The sequence below is a fragment of the Elaeis guineensis genome, chromosome 13 (assembly GCF_000442705.2).
Source record: "Elaeis guineensis isolate ETL-2024a chromosome 13, EG11, whole genome shotgun sequence".
Classification (NCBI taxonomy): domain Eukaryota; kingdom Viridiplantae; phylum Streptophyta; class Magnoliopsida; order Arecales; family Arecaceae; genus Elaeis; species Elaeis guineensis.
Genome location: NC_026005.2, coordinates 3,395,857 through 3,409,702, shown reverse-complemented (window position 1 = coordinate 3,409,702; position 13,846 = coordinate 3,395,857). Strand labels below are relative to the sequence as shown.

Sequence of the window (13,846 nt, the reverse complement as noted above, 5' to 3'; positions counted from 1 at the left end):
AGGTTCTATGGGCATTATCGTTGGTAGGTAGGGGTTGGAGTTTGTGAACAAGACTTTCCTTGTTTTGTTCTCTTCTTCTGTCAAGTAGGCCACTAGCGTCAGATGTGGCCGTGCTTAGATTGCCAAGGGCCGAAGCTGCTATAGCAATTGGGGGTTATCGCTGCCATCGGGGATCGCCGATGTGGGAGGGGAGGTGGTTGTTTCTAAAGCTTTTTGCCTTCTTTATTTTTTTCAGAAAGCCGAAACAAAAAAGATAAGAGAAAATTAAAAAAAAACTCCCTCTTTCCTCTCTTTTCTTTCTCTTTCATCTATACTCTTTCTCTCTCTATATTTTTAGTGACCTAGTGGTGGGTCCAAAGGTGTTTTATGGTGTGGGTCAACCCTAGGAGAGATCCCAACTCTAAATTGTGAAGTCAAGGTTAGTCTTTTATAACTTTCTATCATAAACCATGAACATTTACATTTGATCTGATGGGCCTAACTTTGTAGGTGAGCATTGCTTAGGCAAGATGATGTTAAGCCAAACTCCCTGGCCTTGAGTTCAAGGATTTAGGAGTCGGTCGATATTCATAGTGTTTAGTCAATCGTCGGTGGAGGTAGAGTTTTCAACATGATTGTCTATATGTTTATAAAAAACATATAAATATGCATATGTACGATTGATGTATATTTTATAACTACGGTACATGTATTATATATTGTTGAATTAATGTTGCTTGAATTATAATTAATTGGTGCTTAATAATATTTGAGTAGGAAAAACATAACTTAATTGATAGGGTTTGAGCGGCATCTGGATTAGTTGGTCATGCAAGAAATATAGCATATATATTAGATCAGCTTCGAACTAGTGTGCGCATTGTGTTTGATTTACCATAGGCTAGAGTATGATTGTGATTATAATGATGCCAAAAATCAGATCATAATTTAAATAATATAGATAGGGTATGGGCAGTATTTGGACAAATTGGTCATATAAGAAATATGGTATGCGTGTATGTATTGAATCAGTTTTGGACTAAGTTGTAGTCATTGTATTTGATCTATCATAAGCTGAAGTACGATTGTAATTAGTCCTTTATCGGAAAGACAAACATAATGTTACATAATTATAAAAGTGAAAAAAATGAAAGCATGTAGACTAATTCACCATGCATGAAATGTGGCATATCAGCCACGAGTTGAGATAGGATATTATGATTGCTGACCATGGATGGAAGAATAGTACCATCGAATCAATCTTGAAACAAGATGGATATATATAGGAGATAATTCTAGAGTTGGAATAAAAGGTATAGGCACCCATATTGCTGAATGATGGTCGTACTATACATGCTCATATATGGTGTCCTATATGTATTAGATATTTAATGAAACTTGGTTTCTGTAATTGCCCTTCTGTATGGCTTCACAAGTTTTGGTCATGTTTAATTACTTAATCTCCCATAAGTTAGAAGTATTAGATTGCTTTTGATGATATTTGAGTTTGGTTGAGAATCAACTAGATAAAATAATCAAAATTTTAAGAATTGAACGAGAGCATGAATATTTATTTGAGCAGTTTAAGATGCTCTACAATGAGATAGAGATACATTGACAGTTGACCATTCTTAAAGCTTCATAACAAAATAATGTTGCAGGTAGATGGAATAGAATACTTTTAAGGATGGTTAGGTCAATGATGGTGCAAACAAATCTTTCTATTTCATATAGAGGGGATGCTTTTCTGACTGTGTCCATATACTTAACCATGGTCTTCTTCAATAATAGGTGCGGGCATACTTAACCATGGTCTTCTTGGGGGTCTGCTGCCTATATATATTCACGATCCTTCTCACAATTATGAATAATTGGGTCTAAAAGAAAAATAATTATTTTTATAAGATATCCCAAACACTCCATTATATATCTTTTTCACCGAATTCATTTACTAGAAAAGCACTACGTACGTTTAGTATCTCCTACAAACAACACCTCAAGTGGGAAATTGAAGTTCCAATATTTTCAATATCACTAATTCGTTCGCTTAAGCATCAAATGTTTGATTGCTTTTTCAGCGCAATCTCTGGAAAGGTCTTCTTTAGCAATAGGTGTGAGCATACGATCTCTCTTCATTTAGACAAGCAACAAGATATGATTCTTCTATCAAAAGAAAGAAATCATATGCATGTATTATAGAACAGATTATCTCCCAAACTTTTTGTTCAGAAATGTTATTTAAAGATCAATACTTTCAGAAATGCTATTGGTCCTCATAATAAAAGAATAAAAGAATATTTTGTAACAGAAAGGAAAGAATAAAAGTTTTTTTTTTTTTTTGATGTAAAAAGGAAGTAGCAGGAAGCTACCCCCATTTTATTCAATGAACAAAGAAGAATGAAAGAATAATTTTATTCCATAGAAGAAGGGAATTAATTGACGATCTCTTGTTTGGCACCATGCCGATGCTATCAATTCAAATGCATTTTCCCAAGCCTGAGTCGTCTTTCATCGGAAAGCATCTTGGCAAAATGAGTCAGTTCTTCTTCATTTGTTCCTGCCATTTGGACCGGTTCATACACTCCAGAGTCTAAGTTCACCCTCGATACTGGTTTCTTTAGCAATTGTTTGCCAATTTGAACGAGCTTCATTAAATTCTCTTTGGAAGATACGTCAACAGATGCTGTGTCACCCATCAAAGTATCATCCTACAAGCAAACCAAATAGTTCAGTCGCATGCATGCATCGTCCATCAAATCAATAAGAAACTTAGAAAATGAAATCTCGTTATCATTCCTTTAATTAGCGGCTAGAATGTTATTATTACCTGTATCCGAAGATAGTTGCCCTCGCAATGCAATGCTTGGAATACGACAGAGGCATGGATGTCCACCATATCAGAACTAGCTTGACTAAAACTATCAATCAATGGTGTCGTGCCATTGTTGTATAGCCATTCAAGGACGCCCCACTTGGATGCCTTGGATGCATTCAATTTCTCTTCTTGCTTGGCTGATCCAGTCCCCAACGAGAGAACCAGAAATTTTCCATAGTCTACTGGCTTGATTGGCAAGAAGTCAGCATTTTGTAGGAAAATTTCTTTCGTAACTTCATTCAAGGCCAATAATGTCTGTTCTCAATCATTTAAGATGATTACAATCGACGCGTTAGTTTTTCTTTATAAAATAATGCAGAAATTAATAACTGAAATGGTGTTCTTTTGATGACTTACTGGATTATTTGCTGCAACCCCTCCATCAATGAGATTAAAGCTTCGGGACTTTCCGTCGACGTATTTGGTTTGAAAATAGTGTGCGGGAAGGTATGTCGGGGCTGCAGAAGTACTTATGCTTATATCTGACAGAAGAGCATCTTTTGAAGCTTCCTTCTTAGCCTGTAGAGAAGGGGAAGAGGTAAATTTAACGTTATGCATGCCTAATTGTGTCAAAGGAAGAAAAAGAGTTCATGCCAAATTTAAATGGTGTTTTTGGGAGAGGAAACATATATAATATATACCTCAAAGGTGGAGAAGATGGTAGGCTGGAGAAGCTTGATGTCAAAAGTGGGAATAACTACATTTGTTAAAGTCTGATGGAGTCTAGTCCCACCAAGCAATTGCTCTACTTTGGAGTGGAGATACTTGCCGTCGTACTTTGGACCCGTGATGCTGCCAAATAAGCTCGCCACTGATCCTAAAATTCCCTTGCTGCACGGAGAAGCATCATGAATTGCTTAATGTAAGTGGGCAACTATAAATTTTTATCACAGAGTTATCATATATACAAATTTTCATTCAATTCCTTAAGCCTCGGTCTTTGGTTACGTATAAACATGCGCATGTATCATAGTCTGGAGTTTCATGTACACATCAGACCTGGTCTTCATTTTTTTTTTTTTTTTTGGTTTTTCTACTCCTAGGTATGACTAGAATCACTCTTCTCAACATCTCTAAATTCAGTACTTTAAGGAGTTTGGATGATGTCTCCTCATACTTACCCACTCTTGGGAAAAATCTTTGGACAATTTTGAAGGTAGAAGTCATTGATTTCCTTCGCCGCGAAGAGTGGACGATTATTCTCATCTGGAGCAGCGAGCATGGCGGTCACCAACCCACCAGTGCTTGTTCCAGCAATAACATCAAAGTAATCCGCAAGTCTCACATCCTCTCCATCAAGCTCCTGCATGCAGCCAAACAAACGTTATTGTTGCTTGCCGAGGAAGAATATTAATTGCACCTATCAATTACATGTAAAACTTCTTGATCTATTGAATGGAATAGGATTTCCCTACCTGAAGCTTGGATTCGAGGAAGACAAGGATAGTTCCTGGGATGATGCCTCTCACACCCCCGCCATCTATGCTCAGCACTGTAACCATCTTTCCAAGGGAAGGTGGAGACCTTGGCGTGGCGGTGCCATTGCTGACGGTTGAAAGGCTCAAGCTAAGGGAACCCATGAAGATGTCTATCGGGCTTCAAACAAAGCTAGGTCTGCACAATTCAAGCGTTAAGACTATGAACCAAGGGTGCTTAATGGCTTCGGTTTTCGTATGATGAAGAATCCATTCCTAGATCTATATTTATAGGCAACGAAGGGGAGGAAAGGGTAAGAGTCAGAAGGTCGATCCCAAAACTGAGTCAGAAGGTCGATTCCAGAACTGAGCCAGAAGGTCTGACCATGCGGATGATCTAGGCATGGCACTTAGACCGGACCGGGTCCATCTAGCTAGGGGCCATTTATGATGCTGACAAGTAACCACCCCCCATTAGTATTGGAGGATGCCGATTGGTTCCTCATTTCTTTTAAATTTTATTTATTGTTTTTTAGTGTGGCTCCAACTAAGTTTATAATCATAACAATGCAGATTAGTGGTCAGAGGTCAGAGGTCAGATCCAATTATGATGTCGTCTAGACCAATCATTCTAAGACAAAAAACAAAGCCTCATAAATGCACGTATGACTTCCCCTTGTGGGGTTTCTTCTTTTGAATAGAAGATTTTAAACGGTCCATCTCGTTTGCATGGCCGCGGAAATTTAGAAGCGGTCAAGCAATTGATGTTCTTCCAATACCGGCCCCGGGAACTTTTCTTTTCTTTTTTTCTTTTTTTTTTGGTTTGTGGGGAGAGGGAGTGCCAAAGGCCGCCTTCAACGAGAGCACGACCGTGTCCGCTTTTGTTGGTGCAGCCACACTCTCAATAAAAATAATAATATTGTAGGGGGATAAAAAAAAAGCCTTCTTTTGGACTTTTCGCTTTCATGTCTTTTGTATTACAAATTTGATGGCCGATCTGTTGGAGAAATAAAGCATACCCTTTAAATCTTTTCCACCCAAAAACGGCAGATTTCTGGGAGATGTTACTTTCATGGAGAAAATAAAAGATTACTTCCCCAAAACCTCAAGACTTGAGAAAAAAGAGAAAAAAATCTCCAGGACTCACCGCATACAAATCCAAAATCTAATAATAGCACACCCCTGAAAGTTGGTGGTCGGATTGTACCTTTCGTACAAAAAAATAATAAATTATTTTTATGGTACCAATTGCCGAATCACACGTTAGATAGATTGCAAATGACTTCAATCGATCTCATCCATTCATCTATTCTATTATAAAATTACAAACCGATAGGACAAACATATAATCTTTATCGGTAAAGCCAACGCAGATTATAGCTAAATAAAATTTATACAAAAATATTTTTACAAATTATTTATATTTTTTAAAATAATTATTATTCAAAACATATTCTATATCCAATGTAATTTATTTATAAAAATATCAAAATATATATCTAACTCTTATACGGAGATAAATCATAATATGCTTGACCATTTAATAGATTGATGTAAAGATTATGAAATAATTTTAAAAATATATCAAGAAGAGTTAAGCCATTTATCATAAGCAGATGTCAAGATTCAGATAATTATCACATGGATGCTTAATTTGAGACCGTACCCTAATACCTATCATAAGGATGGGAGCAGGATGTGGCATGATGAAGCCCCCCTAGGGCTAGTCAAGAGAGGAAGAAGAGAGAGATGTAAGAAAAATAAAAGATGGCAGAGAATTGTGGTGTGTGAGAATGAGAGAGAGTGTGCAATGAAGTGTGAGAGTATGAATCACTACAATAAAAGAATATTTTTGCAATAGAATTATTTATGATGTAAATAATTTTCATCGTCAATAATTATATTTATAATAAAAAATTAAATTTATCATAAATAATAAAATATTTATGATAAAAATATTTTTTCATTTCAAATTGTTTACTATCAGCGACAGAAAAATATTCCATCGTAAATATAAAATATTTATGATGAATATTTTCATTATAAATAATTCATCATTTATTTTAATTTTAAATTTTAAAATATTCATGATGAAAATATTTTCATCATAAATAATTTAAGTATTTACGATGAAAAATATTTTTTTATCGGCAATAACCATATTCCCAATGAAACTATTTGTTGCTAATATTTGAAAAAAAATAAAAAAATTTAAAAATTTTAAAAACTATAGATTATTTATGATAAAAATATTTCATCATAAATAATTGATTATTTGAGATAAAAATTGATTTTCATTATAAATAATCGATTATTTATAACAAAAATATTTTAGTTGTCAATATTTAAAAAAAACAAAAAAATTTTAAAAGTTTAAAAATTATAGAATATTTATGACAAAAATATTACATTATAAATAATTAAAAATTTATGATGAAAATTAATTTTCATCATAAATAATCAATTATTTATGATGAAAATATTTTCATTATCAATATTTTTAAAAAAATAAAAAATTTAAAAATTTAAAAATTAGTGTATATTTGTGATAAAAATATTATATCATAAATAATTAAATATTTATGATGAAAATTAATTTTTATCATAAATAATTGATTATTTATGATAAAAATATTTTTATCATAAATAATTGATTATTTATGATAAAAATATTTTTATCATCCATATTTTGTAAAAAATAAAAAAATAAAAAATTTAAAAATTATAGATTAGTTGCAATAAAAATATTACATCAGAGATAATTGAATATTTATGATAAAAATTAATTTTTATCAATTATTTATGATAAAAATATTTTTATCATCAATATTTTGAAAAAAAATAAAAAATTTAAAAAATTTAAAAATTATAGATTAGTTATGATGAAAATATTATATCATAAATAATTAAATATTTATGATAAAAATTAATTTTTATCATAAATAATTGATAAATTATGATAAAAATATTTTCATCATCAATATTTTAAAAAATAAAAAATTTAAAAATTTAAAAATTATAGATTAGTTGCGATGAAAATGTTACATTATAAATAAATGAGTATTTTTGATGAAAATTATTTTTCATCATAAATTCTTAATTATTTATGATGAAATAGATTCATCGTCAATATTTTAAAATAAATAAAAAATTTTAAAAATATAAAAATTATAGATTATTTATGATAAAAATATTACATCATAAATAATTTAAGTATTTATGATAAAACACTATTTCCATCATAAATAGAGTTATTTACGATGAAAATATTTTCATCTCAAATAGCTAAAAAAAATTAAAAATTTTTAAAAAATAAAAATTACAGATTATTTATGATAAAAAATATTCATTGTAAATTACTCTTTTTATGATGAAAAAAATTTTTATCGTAAATACGGGATTATTCGCAACGAAACTTGTTTCGTCACCAATAGTTAAAAAAATTAAAAATTAAGAAAAAAAATCAAAAATTGATCATTATTTACGACAAAATTTTTTTATCGTAAATAAACTATTTTTATGATGAAAAAAAAATTCATCATAAATATGTATTATATTTATTTTTATTTGTAAACAGTTCATTTTATGGTTTATGAGGCATACTTTTTTATATTAATCGTCTCAAAGTTTCTCTGAATCTGCCTCATTGCTCAATTTTGTATGAGTTGTTGGTTCTATAAACTGACTAGAGATCATAAAGTACAAAGACCTTGTATTTATCCAAGAATATAGAAAAGAGATAATTCAGGATCTTTATACGTTAAAACATGATCCAGAAAAAAGTTATTCACATGGTGGCATGATAAGGTAAGTTTACTCTTAAGACTTAGATCTTGTCTTTGAATTTGAGTTTAAATGCTCCCCCTTTCCTCTTGTTTTGCAAGAAATTATTGCTTTCTTTCTGTAGAATAGTGAAAGAGAAGTTCGAGAAAATAATATTCTACAGATTTTTGCAGTATCAATATATCTTTTGGAGCTATATTCTTCTGTCATGTGATGGAAGTGTTTGACTTGCTATTTGTGTAGGGACAGTGTCAATGAAGGTTAATTTGCTAAGGTATTGCTTTATGAGATGGTCACAATAGGAAAGATAATTCTTATTTTATCAATATTTTCATCAAAAGTACTCGATAATTTATGATTCAGTCATGATAGATTTCTCGACGATCTCAGAATCGCTGCGATATTCTCATACTCCGACTTTCGAAATCAGAATTTCAAGAAGAAGACGAGCTCCTTGAAGATCGAAGATCTCAAAACTATCAATCTCCTATAGTGTCCATTCCATTGTGGAAGTCGAAGAGCTGCTCTTATAACAATTATTAGCGACGTAAATTAAACTTTTCATCGAAATTATAATTTTCATGTACGTAATTTTTTTGGAGGGACAATCACAAATTAACTATTTATATAATTTTTTGATTAATAAAAAATTAATTTTTTTGATGAAATTATTTTAAAAAATTTTTTAGACCAAAAATTTTTTAGATTAAAAAATTTAATTTTATTTTTCATCATGAATATTTTTTTAATGTCATTTTTTGTTATTAAATTTTTTGGATGGAATATTTTTTTGGTGAAAAAATCTAAAATTAATTTTTTATAAAATTATTATTGGAAAGATAGTTAATTATTAGCGATGTAAAATAAATTTTTATTGCAAATATTTTTTAAAATTTTTTTTTACAAAAATTATTGATGACAAAAATAAAATTTACATTATTAATAAATTTATTAATGATGAAATTTTTTATTTTCATCGTCAATAATTTTTTTTTGTGAAATTTTTTAGAGAGAAAATTTTTTAATGAGAAAATTTTTTTTGACAAAAATTATTGGTGATGAAAAAATTTTTGTTGCCCATAAATTTATTAACGATGAATTTTTTTTCATCACCAATAATTTTTTTGGATGAAATTGTTTTAAAGAAAAAAATTTTTTAGTGAAAATTATTTTTTTGACTAAGATTATTGGTGATAAAAATTAAATTTTCATTGCTAATAGCATTATTAATGATGAAATTTTATTTTTTCATCATAAATAATTTTTTTAATGGAATTTTTTTTAATGGGCAATTTTTTTTGGCAAAAATTATTGATTATGAAAATAAAATTTTTATTCTAATAAGTTTATTAATGATAAAATTTTTTTTCATCATCAATAATTTTTTTTAGGCTAAATTCTTTTAGAAAAAAAAAATTTAAGTAGAGAATTTTTTTTTGGCGGGCATTATTGGTGGCGAAAATTAAATTTTCGTTGCTAATAGTATTATTAACGATAAAATTTTATTTTTTCATTATAAATAATTTTTTTTAGAGAAAAAAATTTTTTAGTGAGAAAATTTTTTTTGACTAGAATTGTTGGTGACAAAAATAATTTTTCATCGCTAATAATTGTATTTGCGATGAAAATTTTCATCGCTAATAGTTTTGCATTTAATGCATATCAACTCGGTGTCCCTTCGCACGAAACCCTCTTCTCTTCCTCTCCCCTCTCCTCTCTCCCTCTCCCCTCTTCTCTCTCTGTGCTCTCCCCTCTCCTCTTTCCCCTCTCCTCTCTCCCTCTCCGTGCTCTACCCCCTCTCTTCCCGCCGGCAAGCCTGTCTCCACCGTCACCACCACCATCCGTCGTCCACACCGTTGTTGTGCCACTGTTGCCATTGCTGTCTGCTGGAGGTAAGGTATTCCACCCCATTTTTTTATGTTGATCGGGCCATTAGAGGGCGAAGGGGGTTCCGGGGGGAGGGGGGCATGGGTAGCCGGTGGCACCATGGGGCTGGGGAGGGGGTCGATCGGTGGAGACGGGATCGGAGGGCGGTCGGGGGCGAGATGGGGGTGAGGATGGGTTCGGGGGGCGGTCGGGGGTGAGATGGGGGCGGAGAGGGGGCCGTGGGTGGCCGGCGACGTCACGGGGCTGGGGAGGGATTCGACCGACGGAGATGGGGTCGGCCGACGGTCGGGAGCGAAATAGGGACGGGATGGGTTCGGGGGGCGGTTGGGGGCGAGACCGGTGCGGGGAGGGGGCCGTGGGCAGCCGACAGCACCACGGGATCGAGAAGGGGGTCGGCTGGGAGAGATGGGGTTGGGGGGTGACCAGGGGCGAAATTGGTGTGGGGATGGTGTTGGAGGGCGGTCGGGGGCGAGACGGAATTGGCCAGGGGCAAGATGGGGGCAGGGACGGGGCCATGGGCGGCCGAGGTGCCACAGGGCCGGGTAGAGGGTCGATCGGTGGAGATGGGGTCGGGGGGCGACCGAGGGTGAAACGGGGTGGGGAGGGGTTCGGCCGCGACACGGCGATGCCACAGGGCCGCGGAGTGGGTCGGCCAAGGAGGGGGTCCGCAGGGAGGGGTGGGTGACGATGGGGAGGGGGTCGGCTGTAGAGGGGTGGGTGACGGCGGAGAGGGAGGAACGGAAGAGAGAAACGAGGGGGGAAAATAGAAAAAAAGGGAAAAAAAGAAAAAAAAAAGAAAAAAAAGAAAAAAGTAAGAAAAATATTAATCAAATATTTTATTATTTGATTGATAAAAGTAAAATTTGGATCACGATCCAAATTATATCGAGGTCAGAATTCGGATTGAGATCCCGAAAAATCATGACTCCCATATGATGATGCAACGCTTGCTTCTTGTGGTCATGTGTGGCTATTTGGATGGTGATGTTCAAACTGTATTGATTGAGTTGAGAGTATATTTTTGACAACTATGTTATCGAAAATTGAAGATTAACTTACTTGAGAAGTTTGAGAAAGATATCGTACTCATTCTTTGTAAGTTAGAAAAAAATTTTCTACCATCATTGTTTAATGTTATGGTGCATCTGGCTATTCATCTTTTAAATGAAGCTCTTTTGGCCAGACCGATACACTATTGGTGGATGTATCGTATTGAAAGGTAAAGAAATTGTATGCACTTTGTCATATCAGTTATAAGATGTAAATGCATTTCTAAAACTTAAATTTATTTTTATTTGCTGATTCTTGGGTATCCTAAAAAAGTATGTGTGCAATAAAGCACTGCTTGAAAGGTCTATAGCGCAAGCATACGTAGCTGCGGAATATGTCATGTTCTTCTTGATGTATCTTAACGATATCGAAATAATATTCAATCATACAGATCATAACGTAGATCGTGAATGGGGTGACAATAAACCGATGCTGTCTATATTTAAATAAATGGTTCGATCAATTGGTGAAAGGAGATATGAATTTACGGACGTGAACGAGCTATCCAAGGCACACTTCTATGTTCTAAATAATTATGAAAAAATTATAGATTTCATTGAGTAAGTACCATCTTAGCATATTATTTAATATTTTAAATAATTTTTTCATGTCGATGTAAAATTAAAAATCATAATTTATTATAGTGAGCACAAGGGTATATTATATAGAGAGAATAATACGGATGCTGATGATCGATATAGGAGAAAATTTACAAAATAATTTGATGATCTTGTAAGTTATACTAGTAATATGTTATTTTTAATAATTATAAAAATAATTATTTAAACCAACATAATTTTTTATTTTATGGTATAGATAAAATATAAATTTTTTAATAAAAAAGAAGGTGCGATCGATGAGTTGTACGATTTAGCATGTGGTCCCGATCGAAGGGTTAATCATTATACATCCTGTATCATTGGAGGAATAAGATTTCATACAAAGGAGCTTGAGATGCAACGACGGATCCAGAATAGTGAGATTGGTACGATAGAATATGAAAGAGAAGAAGAGATTGAATATTATAGTGTACTGACAGATATCATAGAACTGAAGTATGGATCCAGTAATTCTGTATTCTTGTTTCAGTTTGAATGATGGGATATTAGCAATAAAAAGATCGATATTCATATCGATTCACACTTTATCAGTGTAAATTTTGCAAGAACATGGTACTAGAATGAGCCATATATATGAGCAACTCAAGCGAAATAAGTAATATATTTGAAGGATCTAAAGCATCGAGATAATTGATATGTCGTACAAAAAATAACATCTAGAGGCGTATATGACTTACCAACCTGATTAGAGATGGATCAAAATTAGGATTTACATAAAGAGAAAATTTTTTAGCAAGAAGAACAAACATTAGCCGAGCTTCTTGTGGATGAAGAACTTGTAATGGCTTCTTTGAATAGGGCTAATCTGCCGTCCAACAAAGTTGAAGCTGATTTTGTATTTAATCTTGATGAGTCAGAGTGTGACGATCAGTTCATAAATGACAATGAGATAGAAGACGACACATATATCGATTATTATGATTCAAAAGAAGATCTACACATCGAGGAAGATATGAATATTGATGAGTAGATCTATATTCTTTGTTCAATCTTCTCTTGTGATAATGGTATGCGATATAACTTTATTCATTAGAATGTAATTTATTTTTCATTATTATTGTTCAATATTATGTTCATTTATATATCAAGAATTATAGATATGGTATCAGGAGATAGACGATGATATTCGCATTCGCAGTCTATCCCAGAGGCTGAGGGGTCTTCATCGATTTTCACTGCCGCAGCAGCTCCGTCGTCGGAGGATCCTGCACTGGCAGGTCCCAGTGAGGCGGATCCGAGTGAGATAGATCCAAATGGTATTATTATACTTTTTATATAATAAAATTTAATTTTTTTTATTTAAATAGCTATCATACTAGTGATTTATTTATTATTGTTTCAGGTCAGTCTCCACGAGTAGTGAGGTGAGGGCGAGGTCAATCAAAAAATTTTGCTTTAGAGCATTGAAGACGTGAGCACCCAGGGCAGCATCTCCGTATTGAGATACCACCCGGCTACACCAGACCCATTAGGGGATGGTGCGAGCCGTGACAGACCGAGTTGGGCATCATATGCCGCAGCTATGCCCCTGTGATGCTTTTTAATTGAAGTCACATTGTACCGGCTCAAAGAGAGATTTTCTACATCCAGTTACAGGTAAAATAAATTATACTATAAATATTTAAATAGCATGATATTCATCTAATATTTATTATTGGAAGGATATATTTGATATTATTGATTTTGAGGAGGATCGCGTGCAGCAAGCTATGGACGCTCATTTATCTTTGCATTTCAAAGAGTATCACCACCACATCCATCAGCATTGGTATCATATGATGCAGGATCATGGGGTGGAGGCAGCGTGACAGCGACCCTATGACAGCACCACTATGGATCATTGGACTGTCATATGCTGGCATTATGAGAGGATCCGACATATCAGGTTACACATCCAAATTATTTTTTAAAGTTTAATGATTGAATTATTTATTCTTAAATTCAGTTAGTTACTTACTAATTTGACTGCTAACTGTATAAAAAATATGCCTAGAACGTCGTGAATTGGGTTAGACAGCCCATACCGCATTGTGGGGGTTCGAAGTTGTTCGCTCGTCACATGGAGCAGATGGTAAGTAATTTTTGATTAGTATATAATTCTCTAGCTATTTAAAAATTTTTTAATTCATTATTCTCAAATTGCAGAGAGATGCTTAGAGTGATGAGTTTTTTGATGGGATCGATATCTACCGACAGACCCACCAATGACGGTCAGGAGAATGGATGATGGAGAGCCA

At 33.5% G+C, this 13,846-nt stretch overlaps 1 protein-coding gene across 1 annotated transcript; it reads right to left on the bottom strand.

The window, feature by feature from the left end:
- Window positions 1-2,302: 2,302 nt before the first annotated feature.
- On the bottom strand, window positions 2,303-4,455 carry LOC140853329 (patatin-like protein 2). Its single transcript, XM_073247833.1, has 6 exons — window positions 4,270-4,455; window positions 3,976-4,157; window positions 3,496-3,685; window positions 3,212-3,373; window positions 2,807-3,109; window positions 2,303-2,687 (listed from the first exon to the last, which is right to left on the bottom strand). The coding sequence occupies exons 1-6, from the start codon at window positions 4,432-4,434 to the stop codon at window positions 2,451-2,453; spliced, it is 1,239 nt and encodes a 412-aa protein (XP_073103934.1). The 5' UTR covers window positions 4,435-4,455; the 3' UTR covers window positions 2,303-2,450.
- Between the last annotated feature and the right edge of the window lie 9,391 nt (window positions 4,456-13,846).

Excerpts from the sequence above, each read along its gene's own strand:
- LOC140853329 (XM_073247833.1), bottom strand. The coding sequence starts at position 4,434 with ATGGGTTCCCTTAGCTTGAGCCTTTCAACCGTCAGCAATGGCACCGCC. Across the intron at positions 4,158-4,269 it reads TCCTCGAATCCAAGCTTCAG|GAGCTTGATGGAGAGGATGT; the intron begins GTAGGGAAATCC and ends GGCTGCATGCAG. Across the intron at positions 3,374-3,495 it reads CCATCTTCTCCACCTTTGAG|GCTAAGAAGGAAGCTTCAAA; the intron begins GTATATATTATA and ends CCTTCTCTACAG.